The sequence below is a fragment of the Callithrix jacchus genome, chromosome 9, assembly GCF_049354715.1.
Source record: "Callithrix jacchus isolate 240 chromosome 9, calJac240_pri, whole genome shotgun sequence".
Classification (NCBI taxonomy): Eukaryota; Metazoa; Chordata; class Mammalia; order Primates; family Cebidae; genus Callithrix; species Callithrix jacchus.
In genome coordinates this window covers 36,971,660-36,989,111 of record NC_133510.1, presented here as the reverse complement: position 1 = coordinate 36,989,111, position 17,452 = coordinate 36,971,660, and the positions used below count along the sequence as shown (strand labels likewise).

Below are 17,452 nucleotides of genomic sequence, written 5' to 3'. Positions count from 1 at the left end.
TCTTCTCACATCTAGAGATATTCTTTACTTTTCGGTCAATGATTCTACAGTACTAAAGTAAAACAAAATTTTTTAATTTCTTTCAAAGTTACACATTAATTTATTCATTTTCTTTGAAAGGCAAAATAATGCTGTAGTTAAGCCAAACACCCTGTACTTGAACTTGGGTTTTTTTCAGAAATCTTTGTCTCAGTTTCTTCTTCTGGTGAAATGGGATAATAACAATACCTGCCTAGCTCAGATGTCTGTTGGCCACATAAATGTCTTCTTTTGAGAAGTGTCTGTTCATATCTTTTGCCCACTTTTTGATGGGGTTGTTTGTTTTTTCTTGTAAATTTAATTTCTTTGTAGATTCTGGATATTAGCCCTTTGTCAGATGGACAGATTGCAAAAATTTCTCCCATTCTGTAGGTTGCCTGTTCACTCTGATGATAGTTTCTTTTGCTGTGCAGATATTCTTTAGTTTAATTAGATTCCATTTGTCAATTTTGGCTTTTGTTGTAATTGCTTTTGGTGTTTTAGTCATGATGTCCTTGCCTATGCCTGTGTCCTGAATGGTGCTGCTTAGGTTTTCTTCTAGGGTTTTTATAGTTTAAGGCTTTATGTTTAAGTCTTTAATCTATCTTGAGTTAATTTTTGTATAAGGTGTAAGAAAAAGGTCCAGTTTCAGTTTTCTGCCTATAGCTAGCCATAACTGACTTCTTATAATGCAATCAAGTTAGCCAATGCTATTATTTAAAATAACAATTCACAACTTCCTTCCATTTGCTTTGATAACTAAGATCCAACTGAGTGTAAGTTTAAGAGCAGAGATAATTCCCAAATGCTTCTTCCAAACACTCATTTTACTAGTGCGTTGTAACTCAGACCAAGATAAGAATGATACTTATGTTCCAAGGTTGGTCTATAAAGGTCTTTCCTCACCTACTAGTTTTCTTAACTACAGAACTAATATTTTTAGCCTGTATTTTGAATCCTAGATTTATTAAATTATGCCATACATAAGAGATAAAAAAGAAAGGAACAATACATTTCACAGTAGAGGAAATTGTAGGTTCTCTGAAAGATTTTATCACAATGTAACTTCTAAACACTTCCTATACAAAAGGCAACCATTTAGAAACTCATTTGAATAGGGTGAATGTGGTGGCTAACACCTGTAATCCCAGCACTTTGGGAGGCCAAGGTGAGTGGATCACAGGGTCATGAGTTCGAGACAAGCCTAGCCAACATGGTGACACTCCATCTCTACTAAAAATACAAAAATTTGCTAGGCATCTATGGTGGTATGTGCCTGTAATCCCAGCTAATCAGAAGGCTGAGGCAGGAGAATCACTTGAATCCAGGAGGCAGAAGTTGCAGTGAGCTAACATTGTTCGATTGCACTCCAGCCTGGGTGACAAACTGAGACCCTGTCTCAAAAACACACACACACACACACACACACAAACTCATCTGAACAAATTAGTTTTATTTAGCACACTAAGAATATTTTCAGTTTCATTCAAATAAAACTATCAAAACTAGTTTTATTTATGTATTACCTTTATTTGAGTGAAACTGAGAATGTTCGCTGAATCGATAAAGGTGGTACTATTAGAACTCACACTCCAAAATAACATAGATGATGTCTTATCATTTGTTTCCTTCAGTTATAATGTTTCCAACAGGTTTTCAATCCCATCCAATGAGGTTAGACAAAAATAAACAAAAACATCTTGCTGTTGAAACTCTGGGTGAATACTAGCACCTGAAACACATGAACAGAATGGCCCATCTACTACTAAAGCTCACCAATCTGTGTGGCAACCTCAAAAATGGATGATCTTCCTTTTATCAGCACATATCTTCCTTACATCCACTGTGTCATGCAAGAAATCTGAAGTTCCTTGAAATCTTCTTTAATCTAGATCATAAACCTTTCATCAATCCTTGTGAAATCAACCTTCAGAACATATTTTTCATCTGCCCATTTTTCCTCATCTTCTTAATCTAAACAACTATCTGTTAACAACATACAACCATTCTCTAAACAGAAAAGTCAATGAACCTCTTTGAACAAAAATCATAAATTTTACCATTGCATTTATGATAAAATTTAAATACTAAAAATGACCTACATATTGTAGGTTAAGCTAATATTCTAATGTTCAAAGGGCCTGTATCAATATGTAATTATACTTATTTCTGTGATTATTTAATGAATAAATCGTAAAATTAATAAAGACAGGAACAACTTGGCATTTCCATCATCGTATGCTTAGTAACTAACAGTTTCTGATCCATAATCAATTTCTAGTAAAGATTTGTTGAATAAATTATTTTTTAAAAATACAACCCCTAAAACCTCTATTAGACTCCATCTACCAGAATCTGCCAGTAAATTATTTGCTCTATAAAGTTACCATTAGTAAAATAACTTTTCCTTTTGTTTTTCTCTTAAACTGAATGCCCAAAGCACTTACTTGTACACAAGTCTCATAAGAACAGGACACATGTCACACCAAGTCAGAACAATGAACCAACCATCCTGGGGCTTGTCTCTGACAATGACAGTAAGGGCTATTTTGTGAAAAACTCATTCATTTTACCTGTATTTCTCATGACTGGTCACATCCTTTACAATCCTTTCTATACAGAAGAGTTCTTCATCTATGCGACTTTAGTTGTCACTACTGGAATTTCTGAGTAAAGCAGAGAATCATGGGAATCTGCAGAAATACATAATCTGCCTATTTAGAGTAAACTGTTTATCTCCCTGGAGATCATTCCAGAGCATGAGCTCACATTCAAAAATGAATGTAAGAAAGTGGCTCAACTCAAAATTTATTAAACTTTGATTACATATAAACTCAGAAGCTTGTGTATGATAAGTAAATGTTCTACAATTCCCTCTACCTTTGGCCTTTAAAAAGAACATGCCATTTTTCAGATAGGCTTTCCCAGAAGTAGATAAAAGCTATACTCTAGGCTGGTGAAGTATCTACTATCTATCTGAAAGGCAGTCAGTGGTTTTATTTTTCATGTGTTGAATCATATGATGATTACAAACATGTATATACATCTGTGTAGTCTTTGCAGATAAAATATAACTAATTCTTAACTGACATCGAACTCTAGATTATTTTTTGCAATTACATATGAACATGAGAAATTCAGGATGTTTCCAAAACTATCTTATAGAACCCAAACTAATGAAAAGTACAAATCTAACTCAGTTCCCCTATTTGATTGTTCAGTTACATACTGAAAACAGATAAATAGTTTTTAATATTTACATTTGGATAATACTTAACATTTTACATAAATGTAATCAAGTTTGGTTTAACATGGTCCTTTCATTAAACTTACTGAATTCCTAGTTAAACACTTCTCTAAGAAAAATAAAGAAAGATGAAGAAAGGAAGGAAAGATACTGGCTATTTTTAATAAAAACAATATTAGTAATAGTCATCATTTGAGCATTTATTAAATTCTAATGCACTCCACTACAAATGAATTATATAAAGTATTGATATTACTTATCAATAATATTCTTATTATTGATAGTAATTCATATTCTTAATATGAATATTATTCAGATATTTTAGATGAGGAAGCTGGGCCTCTGAACTTTAAGCTCTTTGCTCAAATTACATACCCAATCAATTAAAACAGCCAGGTATGACTGCTCCCAAAGCTCATGCACTATCGACTCCATTACAGTGGCTGTTCATTTATCTCTACACCAAATTCTTATTACAAATGTGACCCACAGACATAAAAACATAGTGTAGATGTAAAAACAGCCTAATGTTGCATAGCAAGTAGTAGCAGAGATGGGACTAAAAACACCATCTTCTGGGTCCAGCTCCATATTCTTTCCACTAAAGTAAATTACAGAGTATAACAATATCAATCTAATTAATAAAGATTACTTTGAGCCTCAAAATTTCCCCAAATGTTGATTAAATTTTTACAAGCAAAAGGCTGCATGCTAAAAACATGCCCAGTTTTATGGTAAATTTGTGTGTTTCCCACCTTTATGACTACATATTCTCCTATTCCTCTTCTTGCTCTTCCTTCTCACAGACATTTGATCTCTAAGTGCATTCACAGTCAAAACCTAGCTTTCAGGATAAGTCCACATTTGAGCCAAATCTTTAAGCCAACCCTCTAAGTCTCTGCCTCAAGACCCCTAAAGCCCCATTCTTCTATTTTAATCTTCTTCCTTATTCTGAAGCTTCCTTGCTGCTTTGTTCCCCTCCCTGCTTTCATCTTGTTGCACTTCAGCACCTGTCTCTGTCCTTAAACCCTAAGTCATATTTGAGATCCCCACATCCATCAGACAATTACAACCTGGTCTTTCAATTCACACTTGCCTCCAAGTCCCTGTCCCTGTCCTCTTCACCTGTTAGGACACTCACTCATCCATCTAGGAACCTTCCCTTAATCCTCCACCCACTAACAACTGCCAAGATCACAAAGTACTATTGCCAGCCTACAAAAAACAGTCTTTGCCCTCCTAAGTGTCCTTTAGTCAAAACAGCTGCCGACACCATTACCACTGGTACTGCTTCTTGACATTGTACTTTGTATCCTGCTTCTCCCTAGAGTAAGAATCTAGTTTCTAATTATTACCAGTCTCTGCCTTTTTGCCTGATCCTTTTATATGGAACCAGCCATGCCTGGCTGAGAGTGACGAGAACAAACAGGCCTATTACTTGAGGAACACAATAAATATTTTCCTCCTGGAGGAGAGAATCACAATCTTTCTTAAACCAATGCTGATTCTTGCACTTTGGAAGGCTTTGCTGAATCCATCACTGAGAGCCCTAAAGATAGAAGACATACGACTCTTTGACAGCATCACACAGAAAATTGGATACAATCTCACAGCATGAGAAAACACACTGCTGAGTGAGTATAATGCTAAATAATAATGGGATGATTTAAAGAGAGGAGCCAATGAGTCATAGGAAGCACAGTAAATGTTTCAGTCAAATTAAGTAGCACAAGACTCATTTTAGGAGGGTTTCAGGAAAGGACCAAAAGTGTAGGATGGAATTCAGATAAGAAACGTGTTTGCTTAAAGCTTAAATCCAACAGAACAGACTACTGAAATTGCAAAAATCTTGTGCGCTATTAAAATGTAAACTAAAAGTTATTGAACATCAATTTCAAATTATGTCATCATTATGCATATAAAATATTTAAAATAAAATTTTTTTCTAATGAAATGAGAAAATCATTTTATAAATGACAACAATAACCAAAACACAGAAAGTAAAAAGCCTGAGGTTAAGTTCAAATCCTCATTATTGAATGAGGCAAGAGGCTACATACAAGAAATCACTTTACCTTCATAATAATCCTTAGTTGTCAAAAGTTTGATTAATATTAAATAATTTCAAATACTAATTTGTCTCCTTTAAAACTCCCAATTTTACAGTTATCATAAATTTAAAAAGACTACCTCTGAGGAGATATTACAACACAATCGCAATTAAAAAGCTAGAAGAAATTATTATGAGTATCTTATCAGAAAATAATTTAAATTAGGCCATTTAAAGGAAAGAAAAAAAAACAAGAAGTATTCTTAATAACTTAGAATATAAATGGGAGACTAATTGGAAAATAAATCTCTAATCTAAAAAAAATTAATAAATAAGAGGTACTTGGCTAATGCTACTTAAATAGCATTTTGGACACACGAAGACTTTAAACTCATGATAAATTAATTGTGTGTTACTTGGGAGTGGACACCTGCCTCTGGAGGTGTCCTACGCTGCAATTCAGAAGCCAGTACCCATCCAGACAGGGAAAATCCTAACCCCTTACCAACATGATTGCAGAAGGTAATGGCTGTAGCAGCAGAAGCATGCAAATTCTATTTGTATCCCCAGTCATGAGGAACAGACCATGAAAAACAGAAGGATGTTTAGCGGCTGTCCTACAATGTTATCTTTAATCAGGCAGCTAAAGATACCTGACCAGGGCAGGTTCACACAGGAAGACAGCAGGAGGGAGTGGAAACTATGAAGACTAGATGGAAGAGCTACACCTAAAATACTTATTATTTCTCCATTGTGAATTTCCCCATTTTTTGGTCATAAATTTGTAAATTTTACTACTTTTATTTATTTGTGTGAAAACATGGAGGCTGAGAAGTTGTGTTTGTCACCAAGCTTTCTGTCATGAGAAGAAAACACTTCCTGACGTTGCATCACCTCCAATATCTTCCCTGGTTTCATCCTTTTTTCCAACGCCATTCTCTCTTCCACTGTGTTCTCATCTCTTCCCACTATTTGCTTATTAGATTGATTTGGGGAAAAAATTAAAGTGCATGGAAAAGCAGGAGCCAGCAAGGATGAATGTGGAATTTAGGAGTCCATGGAGTGGACCTGCTGCTCTGATGGGCTACTTCGGCATCATTGGCAGATAAAGCTTCCATGCAAACAGCATTTTGCTCTTCCTCAACCCAACCGCACTTTTTCAAACAAAAAGTATGAATGGTTTTGATTGTTTTTCATTTGAGGTACAATGCTATTTGCATAGAAGCTGCATCTTCTCTTAAAGTACCTGAACTTAACACTTAGCCGATGGACCTTTATCTTCAGTCCACATGTTCTCCCACAAGACACGTGACTTTCTCACAGCTAGAGTTTTTCATTAAACCCAATCTTTTCTCATGCAAGAGGATGGGTGACTACTAAATGGTTTTTCCAATCCATTGATCACCTGCGTTGGAACATCTGATCCACTGATAGCACATGTCACTAGATGCCTTAATAAATAAAACCAAAATGTCCTTCCACTAGCAAACTAATCATATTCACTTTTACTCTCCCATTTTTAATCTCTCCTATTTCATTTCCCCCCTCATCTCTTTCCTCTATTCTGCTTATCTAAGTATCTAGTCCAATTCACTCATGTTTAATGAATGTAATTGCCACCATTCTGCAATTCCTAAAGTTTTGTTTCTTTGCTTTTTTCTTTTGTACCCCATCTCTTTGCAACACTCAAGCTTTACATTTTATTACCCACTTACTACTAAAACTTGTCTAGCTAAGCTTTCTTAGAAAAATTTAAAAATCTTCCACTGCTCAAACAAAAATCTTACCTTTAAACTATTTTCTTCATGGTTATTTGCCTGAGAAAATTGTCCAAGGAGATGAAGGGCTGAATAAAAATTTAGTTATATAAACTTAGTAAATCAAATGAATTGTTCCTTTTTCTGTAAGAAAGATAGAACCTGGGGGCCTTCAATAAAGTTATCTAAATTTCAGAATACTCTATAGATGAAGCACAACATGTGGTTACTATAGATCCATGATGGATGAACAAGTTTTCAAGGCTTTCTCTCATTACACTACATGAAATATATAGATGTTATACTCCATCCTCAGCAAGAGCTAAGAAAAATCTAAGGTGTCTCTTCCTTTCTGAGGACATAAAATGATTATGACTCAACCCCCAGCAAATTCTCCCAATATCTGCATATTCTTTTATTTGGAGATGGAGTCTTGCTCTGTCACCCAGGCTGCAGTATAGTGGTGCAATCTCAGCTCACTGTAACCTTTGCCTCTTGGGTAGAAGCGATTCTCCTGCCTCAGCATCCTCAGTAGCTGAGATTACAGGCTTGTGCTAATTTTTCTATTTTTAGTAAAAATGGGATTTCACTGTTGGCTAGGCTGGTCTCAAACTCTTGACCTCAAGTGATCCTCCCGCCTTGGCCTCCCAAAGTGCTGGGATTATAGGAGTGAGCCATCATGCCTGCCAACATCTGCAAATTCTATCAGTCTATCCTAGGTATCTTCACCTCTTCGCATGAATATGTTTTTGTTGGTCTTACCTAGTGGGAATTGTTGTTGAATTAGTGAAGAAGAACCATTATCTTGTGCTATGTTCTATTCACCACATACCCCAATCAATACATTATAATAGTATCAAATTTTTAACATGTTCCAAGATGAATGTAAATAGAATTTTCTATTGGGAAATTTTTTTATATCTTAATAATTTAAGTTTTCTGAAATTAGAATTATGATTTCCTTATGTTGAGAAAAAACAGATATAAATTTCCAATAAATGACTAATTTTAAAATATGTATACCACATAGCCAACAAGCATAGGAAAAGATGTTCAACATCACTAATCATTAGAGACATGCAAATAAAAACCATAATCAGATACCATCTCAGAACAGTCAGAGTGGCCATTATTAATAAGTGAAAAAGCAACAGATGTTGGTGAGGTTGCAGAGAAAAGGGAACACTTACATGCTGCTGGTGGAAATGTAAATGAGTGCAGCCATTGTATAAAGCAATTTGGTGATTTCTCAAATGACTTAAAACAGAATTACCATTTGACCCCGCAATCCCATTACTGGGTACATAGCCAAAAGAATATAAATCATTCTACTATAAAGACATTCATGTGTACATTCATTGCAGCACTACTCACAATAGCAAAGACATGGACTCAACCTAAATGTCCACCAATGGCAGACTGGATAAACAAAATGTGGTAAATATGTAACATGGAATATTAGACAGACATAAAAAGTCTGAGATCTTATCTTTTGTAGCAACAGGAGTGAAACTAGAGGCCATTATCCTAGGCAAATTGACACAGGAACAGAAAACCAAATACCACATGTTCTCGCTTATAAGTGGGAGACAAACTTTGAGTAGTCATGGAAGAACAGACACTGGAGCCTATTTGAGGGTGGAGAAAGGGAGGAAAGTGAGGACTGAAAAGCTGCCTATCAAGTAGTATAATTATTACCTGGGTGATGAAATCATCTGTATGCCAAATCCCTGAGATGCACAATTTACCTATTATATAACAAACCTGCACAAGTACCTCTGAACCTAAAATAAAAGTTAACAAATAAATAAATAAATAAGTGTACCAATTTATAAAAATCTCTATTCTGTTATTTAGAAATAAAAATTCTGTATTTTAATTGCATTTGTTTTCTCTTGAAGAATGTTAAAGGCATCTTTAAGGTGGTATTGTACATATTATTGATTCTTTTTGTGGCAAAAAACAAAAGGTACATTTAGTGATCCTTGGAATCACTGTGAGCATGAGTCACTGGACTAGAAAATGCAATTAGAATTACATGCACTCAACACAATATTTGCATTTGCCTTACAGATTGCTTACTACTTACTAAAGTGAGCATAAATATATTTTAGTGATAAGTTTCCAAGTCTTATAATTATGTGAAAATAAACACTTAAAGAATTTAAAATGGTAGTTGATATATGAAAGTTTTCAAACTGACATTCAGTACTAATTTTCTAAGAAAATCAAATTAAATTTCAAAAAATTGGAATTTATAGAATTCTTATTAGCCTAATAATTTCTTGCATAGCACTGAACACACTAAATAAAAGTTTAATTTTATATACAAAATGTGAGAACAATGCCTCACCATTTTAAGTATTTGTTTTATGTCCAAGATAAACAGATTTAAGGAGTATTAACATATTTATTTTTTAAGTTTGAGATTCTTAAAAGATTGTTGAAGATAAAGACTTCAAGATTCCCTAAAGCTTTGGACATTGTGGTTAGCTCTGCAAATGTGCTATTCTTTCTAGATCTTCTGAATTTCATATACAGTTAAGTCAATCCAAATAATCAAGATTAAGAAGGAAAGAAAGAGGAAAGGAGAATAAAGCCATGAAAAATTTCTAAAATTTGCTCTGTGCCTTATTTGGAACTGAACAAAACAGAATCAACTCATGCAATTGACCTGAAATCTAAACATGAGTCTAGAATTGAAGGTGAAGACGGAAGATATCATTCTTAGCCATTACCCTTCCTCAATATTTACCTACTTACAGCTTTCTCTAACCAGCCACTTCCATGGTAAAAATTATTATTAAAATTTCAATAACCAAAAATGAGTTTATGAAATACATGGCATTAACACTAGCTTACTTCTTATAGTTACTAACCCCAAAGAGTAGACTCTCTTTCAAAAAGTACTAAATATAACAATTAATAGTACAACCAACTTCCTTCTTTAAATTTTCTCATTTCATCTTGCGAAAATTTTTCAGCATAGCCTGTGACAGGTGACAAAGAAATTATTCTTTAAAAATATGTCAAAAGTATTTGTTGGAAGAAAAAACTCAAACAAGATTTTAAAACCCCTTTTGGTCCACAACCATGCATTCACCAATTCCAAACTGACAAAATAGAAAACTGTTAAGAGTGGGCATTTCATTGTCTGAATTTAAAAATACTTACATTATTGTTTTTTCCAGGCGACTTCCCTGTGAACCAACAATCTCTCCCAATGTACAAAACACTTGTCCCAGAAAGTCCTGCAATAGATAAAAAGATTAAAGCTCATAAGTTTCCAAACTATCTTTACAGTATATGTTTTGTATATTACACATCTGCAATGTTTTCTTTGCGGAAAATACTGACATATCTAACTTCCAATAATAGGTAAAATAAGCTCAATATCCATTAATTTTACCACGTGACTTTCACATGTTTGCACAGCATTTTGTGCTTTTAATCACAGAGCAGTTTTGTTATTTTGAGTTCACAGGCATTGCATTTGTTTTCTTTTTATGTTTTAAGCTAAAACAGAAGTAGGAAAAAGTTGGAGGTTTTGAATGCGCAATTAGCTTAACTTCAGATGCCTCTGAAATTACTGCAACTGTTGGCTGAGGAGACAAAATGAGAAAGCACATAGCTAAATTAATTAAGCTCTGTAGTTTGATCTTCTCTGTAATGTATTAGTATCCCCTCACAGAATTGCTCTGAGGGTTCAATTAGTTATTGCATGAGTTAATACTAGCATATCGTAAGTGCCTAAAAATGGATTAAGTAAAATACACCATGACATTCATTAACATACACCTACCTGATTCTTATTTTCAAGACTCAGAATAACACTGAAAATGAAGTCTGATAGTAACACTGCATTTCACATATAAAGAAACTAAGTGCTTATGTCACATTGTATGCCTATATCAAAACACCTCATGTGTGTCATAAATACATACACCTACTATGTACCCACAAAAATTTTAAAATTAAAGAAATTTAATTTAACTTAATCTTTAAAAAAGAAACTAAAACTCTAGAAGATTGATTTTCTATAAATAGTAGAGCCAGGATAGACTCCGATGTTCTGATTCCAGATTGTTATGCCATATAAGAACTGAACTCCCATAAATACAATGCAACTTCATATGTCCATAAAATAAGGGCACCAACACCATCTGGATATGTACGTCAAGAAAATGTGAAGCTGTTCCAGGGAAAGACACGTGCCTTCTAGGTTAGCCTGTATATGATTCAAAGAATTGCCCTGTTCTAAACAAGGTGAGAGATCTCTCTAAATTGTTTGTGTAGTGAACTGGACCAAGAAAATCCTTAAGAAAGATGAACAGAGAGAGCATTAATGGCAAACAAAATGTGTTCAGTACTACTAGGCATTGTACTAGTAGTATTAGAGAGAAATGGCTGTTCTCAAATGGAAGAAGAAAGCTAGCTCATGGTTAGGAATTACTATCAGCCCCATTTCTCAGATAAGGGAACTGAGGCAGAGAGAAAGTAATTGCTTAGAGCTACAATGTAGACCCAAGTCTAAACCCAAGACTTACCACTCACTTAGCCACTATGTCAAGCCATGCTGCCTCTCTGCTTCTAACGAAAGAAATGACACCTGGCCACATATAAGCTTACCAAGCCACAAAAGTAAAAAGTATGTTCTTCAGTGTTAAGGAGGAAAAGTGGGGGTGGAGAAGTACACTGATTAAAAAGAGGAGGAAAAGACCTCTGCGGACTAGGATAGCCAAGGGAACACTTTCCCAAAAAAATTAACTTTCTTGAGAGCCAGTAAGAAATCAGATCAGATCTTGCTTGGAGAGAAGATAATTGGACATTCTAGATTGAGAGAACAGATTAGACTGAAAGGCAAGAGAATAATGAGCAAAGAGAAGGACAAAAGTAAAAGGTAGAAATGGAGATGAGGAGCCAAGCCTAGAGAGGGTCCTCACAGGCAGACACAAAAGTTGTCTTAGGGTAATCAGAAGCAACCAGAAGCCTTTCGCCAATTCAGGGACACCATTAGAGCGGTGCATTCAGAAGATTACTCAAGTGCCTATTTGCAGAATGAGTTGAGGAATGAGGAAAATAACTAGAAGCCAGATCAATCAGAAGGCTATTGCAGTTAATAAGAGGCAAAGTGTTAAGGCCCCAAACAGTACTGCACAGAAAAATCACAAGATTTGGTGAAAGCCATATCTGCACATGAGACAAAAATAACTGCACATCTTATATTTGGATACTGCCAGCAGGGACACACCTCCATTAAACTACAAATCATTTTAAATTTGCTTTCAAATGCATCAAGAGAAGTTAAGATAAAGCTTTCACATATTTAAATTAATTATCTTTCATAACGGCCCTTCTTTATCAATGTCAAAACAGATTTTATAAATGTTTATGGAATTTTAATAAACCTAAATTTCTTTAAGTCTCATGACAGCTAGAAAGAGCTAAATACCGAAGATCTGAAATGTATCACTGCTCTTCTGAGTCAGCAGCAAAACCAACATACAAGGGGGATTCCAGAATTCTTTTCTAAGGATAGTTATGCTAATGGGCACCTGCAAATGCTACATATTAAATAGACTTTGCCAATGGAATAGCAAGTCTCAGTAAAATCCATCTGTGCTGAAATTACTCAAAAGAATAAAACATAAATATTGATCAGGATCATACTAATGTGGAGACATACTAACAAACACAAGAGAACATATGAACATCATCTTGGCTGAACAAAATCAACAAAATGTGCACCAAAAAGTTATGATGCGAATCTGTGTATGTCTGTGTCAAAGGCTACACACACGCTGCTGTCAACAGCTCTGGCCAGTCCTAGCTGAGTGGCCAGAACTCCACTACACTGGTTTGATAAACCCCTGAACTAAAAACACCTGAGTGCTGCTAGGTAACGAGAACTATTTCATACCTACGAGAAGCATAAGAAAGTGTATATGGCTTGACAACACTATGACATACACCATGGGACTCTACAGAAAAAGCCCAAGGAGAAAACTAGGTCAGAAGTCATTTCCTTTCCCAGCTCCACCAGTGCAGAGAAATGCAATCAGCCAATTAGCTCAACTGGGACTGCTGAAGAATCAACACAGGCGCAGAATGACACATGTGAAAAGCACAGGCATCAGCTGAGAAGGAAAACAGAGTCCTGTGGCCACAAGCTGGACATACAGCCATACAGGGCAGTATTGCCAGATCACTTCCCAGGCCTTTCCCTTAAAGGCAAATCTGGGAAGTATAAGGCTATAGAAGACCTCTTGCCTGTTGGTCTCCAAATTCAGGAAAGTATAATGCACATACGACTTGAATGGAGGCCTCTACAAGTACTGTACATTTTGCCTCCACATTTAATGGCATCTGTGTATTTTTTTTTTACAATTCTGTGTTTGTGTATTCCCTATCAAAATAACACATATATTAGTCATGCAAAAATTAGCATATAATACTTTTCCATTACTCGCTGTGTTGAAAAGTTCTACCAAATCCATCTTTTAGTCATCTTAATGGTTCACATTTGCTAAGTATTTTACATAATACTAAAGGTACAGTGTTGTTTAGCAGACATTTCTAGATATTTTGGTTTGATAAAGATGAAAATAAAACATAGCTATATTATGAACTGTTTTGTCATTTCTTATTCTGGTATTGTGTTTCAGTTGATGCGTCATTAAATCTAGGTAACAGTAGTGTTTCCAGTAATAAATCCAGGCACCTTTCCACAATTCTAACCCACACATAAACCAAATCTAGCTTAGAGTGCCTACCAGCTGAGAAATGCTTCAGTTTATTCAATTATTTTAACTATTGGCCTCTTGCCAAACTGGCCATGAGATCAATGAATATTTATTGAATGAGTGAATTATTACTTTACAATCTAACAGATTGATGGAACCTAGTTTTGGAATCTGTTTAAATGTACGTGAACCATATTGTTTGTACACAGGATGCATTCTAACACTTAAAAACATCCGGTTGGGCATAGTAGCTCACACCTGAAATCTCAGCACTTTGGCACTTAGGGAGTCCTGGTCAGGCAGATCATGAGGTCAAGAGATCAAGACCATCCTGGCCAACATGGTGAAACTCTGTCTCTACTAAAAATACAAAAATTAGCTGGGTATGGTGGTGCATGCCTGTAGTCCCAGCTACTCAGGAGGAGGAGACAGGAGAACCACTTGAACCTGGAAGGAGGAGGTTGCAGTGAGCAGAGATCATGCCACTGCACTCCAGCCTAGTGATAGAGTGAGACTCTGCCCCCAAAAAAGAAAAAAAAAATCCAAATTCAATGTGCTGGTATTAAAGAAGAAAGACTTGAGTTAGAAATGAGGGAGACAAGAGAAAACTAGAGAGTAGAGCAATGCAAAGCACTCCAGAAATAACATGAGCTTCACATTGCACAGGTAGTTTTCAAACAACTAACCAGATAATAAGAGGGAATGCATTTGGATTATCCCTGTAACAACCTAATCTAGATTTATTACTCATATATGGCTCAAAATTCAAGGAGGCATTGCTCTGCTATCAGGTTTCAGCCGATTAGTATATAAATACATTTATGTTTCTCTTGACTTTCATGCTAATATTCAGGGGAATGTTGAACTATACGCATGAGCATAATCCTGTTCCTTCAAAGTTATTACCTTATTTCTTATGTGCCAATGTTTACAGATCAATCCCTCCAACTACATTTTATTTTATAATGTAGCTTGCTACCAGTCCGTATTCATGAAACTTACATGAGTACTACTGGCTGTAGTAATGCTACACACATAAATTGGAAATTTACTTTGTAGCCAAAGATCTGGTTTGCAGTTCTATGCTGCCTGCGTGTATGTCAGGACTGAACCATTTACTAATGTCTCTGTGTCCGTTTCATCATATATAAAATGGACACAAGGAATAATACTGATCTTACAAACTGCACAGAAGACTAAATAAGATAATATATATAGATAATATATGCAAAGTTCTTAAAACAGGTGCTTAGAATGATAAACATCTAACAATCTATGTCTCCCTAATCCTTCCTACTCCTTTAATTTAAAAGAGTATTACTATATATTCAAAACCTGTTACTTGCTACTGGATTCCAATACTGAAGATACTATAATTAGCTTAATAAGATAATTTACTTTCTTTTTCAAAACTAATTTGCAATCATGGTCAATACACGTTTGTTTAAAAAAAGGCTTATTATAAAATCTATTACAAAATAAGACACATATACATTTGAATTACATTTTACAAACTAAGAAATAGTAAACCAGAAGGCATTAACTGTAAGTGAAATTTCTAATCTTTATACTACTATGAAGTAATCAACACGTTATCATAAACCATTTCATAAACATTCAGTAGTGTGCATCCTTCTCCTAATGGTCTACTAAACATCGCGGTGGCTCAAGCCTGTAATCCCAGCACTTTGGGAGGCCGAGGCTGGTGATCACGAGGTCAAGAGATTGAGACCATCCTGGTCAACATGGTGAAACCCCATCTCTACTGAAAATACAAAAAATTAGCTGGGCATGGTGGCGCATGCCTGTAATCCCAGCTACTCAGGAGGCTGAGGCAAGAGAATTGCCTGAACCCAGGAGGCGGAGGTTGCGGTGAGCCGAGATTGCGCCATTGCACTCCAGCCTGTGTAACAAGAGTAAAACTCCGTCTCAAAAAAAAAAAAAAAGATAATATTTCAATGACTTTTCTGTTTTATGAAGTAATCAATGAGCATCTGAAAATATAGTTTCCCTAATTAATAATTTAGATAAAAAGACATTAGGTAGGTTTACTGATAGTTGCATTGTAATACAGCATAGTAATTGGGTGCAGTCAACTGTTTAGGAGGTAATCATTTGATTTCTTCATAAGAACCTGATTTGCTTTAGTCTATTGCTCCTACCCATTCTTGGTCATTTAACTGATTTTTGGCACATTCATACAATGGCAGTCAAATTAAGAGAAAATTAAGTGCTACAAAATTTCTTGCTTTTGCAATATTTTAACTGTTGTGTTAAAAGATTGGTAAGAAATAAAAACTCACATTACCTGTGAAAACTGTACTGTTGATATTACCTGGTAATATTTTATTGCTGGTACTTCCTGATGATATTTCTCACTTATTTTGTATTTCGTTAATTCATACAATCACATTACCATAAAAATTAGGTATGACTTAGTTATGTTTTGCACAATGTACTAACATGGCAATCATTTTTAATAAACGAACATGACACTTTTTTGCCCCAGTAGTTACTCCTATTTTTTTTAATACGTGTTAGCACATCTATATGCTGTTTGGAGATAAGGCAAACTCAACATGGAACAATTTGATTATATTTTGGGTTTTTTTTTTTTTTTTTTTTGAGACAGGGTCTCACTTTGTTGCTCAGGCTGGACTACAATGGCATAATCTCAGCTCACTGCAGCCTCTGCCTCCTGGGTTCAAGGGATTCTCATGCCTCCCAAGTAGCTGAGATTTCTGGAGTATAATCTCACCACTCCCAGTTAATTTTCGTATTTTTACTAGAAGCAGGGTTTCACCATGTTGGCCAGGCTGGTCTCAAACTCCTGAACTTAGGTGGTCCACCTGCCTTGGCCTCCCTAACAGTTGAGATTATAGGCATGAGCCACTACGCAAGCCTCAATTCAATACTTTAGTCAAAACAACTTCTCACATTTTAACATTATAATAGTACAACTTTTTTCCAAAGCGAAGATTTGTCTTTTTAATGGATAGATCCATCTACAAACCAAAATGCTAAATCCAACTTCCAAGAGATAATACAAAGTTCTAAACTTAAATTACAAATACGATTTCTAAAATTATACCCTATCCCTGAATGTATGCATCTATTTTACCCTAGTTTCAAGATATTTTTAGCTAGGCGAGGAGCTGTGGCTCACGCCTGTAATCCCAGCATTTTGGGAGGCCAAGGCAGGAGGATCACTTGAGGCCAGGAAATCAAGACCAGTCAGGCCAACATGGTAAAACCCTATCTCTAGTACAAATATAAAAATTAGCTGGGTATGGAGGTGTGTACCTGTGGTCCCAGCTCCTCGGGAGGCTAAAGCAGTAGAATCACTTGAACCCAGAGGCAGAGGTTGCAGTGAGCCAAAATCTCACCACAGCACTCCAGCCTGGGAAATAGAGTGAGACCCTATCTCAAAAAATATGCATGTATTTTTGGCTAAGAGTCCAAATGAAGGCAGTTAAATAAGACATTGAAAGAAAATTAAGCTTTCAACAAGTAGATATTCAGTGACTAAAATTAACCAAATTTTAAAAATTATACACACATTGGCCAGGCCTGGTGGCTCACACCTGTAATCCCAGCACTTTGGAGACAGAGGCCAGCAGATCACTTGAGGTCAGGA

The 17,452-nt window shown here is 35.5% G+C and overlaps 1 protein-coding gene across 3 annotated transcripts in view; it reads right to left on the bottom strand.

The window, feature by feature from the left end:
• The window catches only part of CPNE8 (copine 8), a 261,517-nt gene that overhangs the window by 161,318 nt on the left and 82,747 nt on the right, over positions 1-17,452 (bottom strand). For all 3 annotated transcript variants that reach the window (XM_002752370.6, XM_054238177.2, XM_035255835.3), the window contains exon 6: positions 10,247-10,323. In XM_002752370.6, the coding sequence (XP_002752416.1) occupies positions 10,247-10,323 (77 nt within the window). The remainder of the gene's footprint in view (positions 1-10,246; positions 10,324-17,452) is intronic.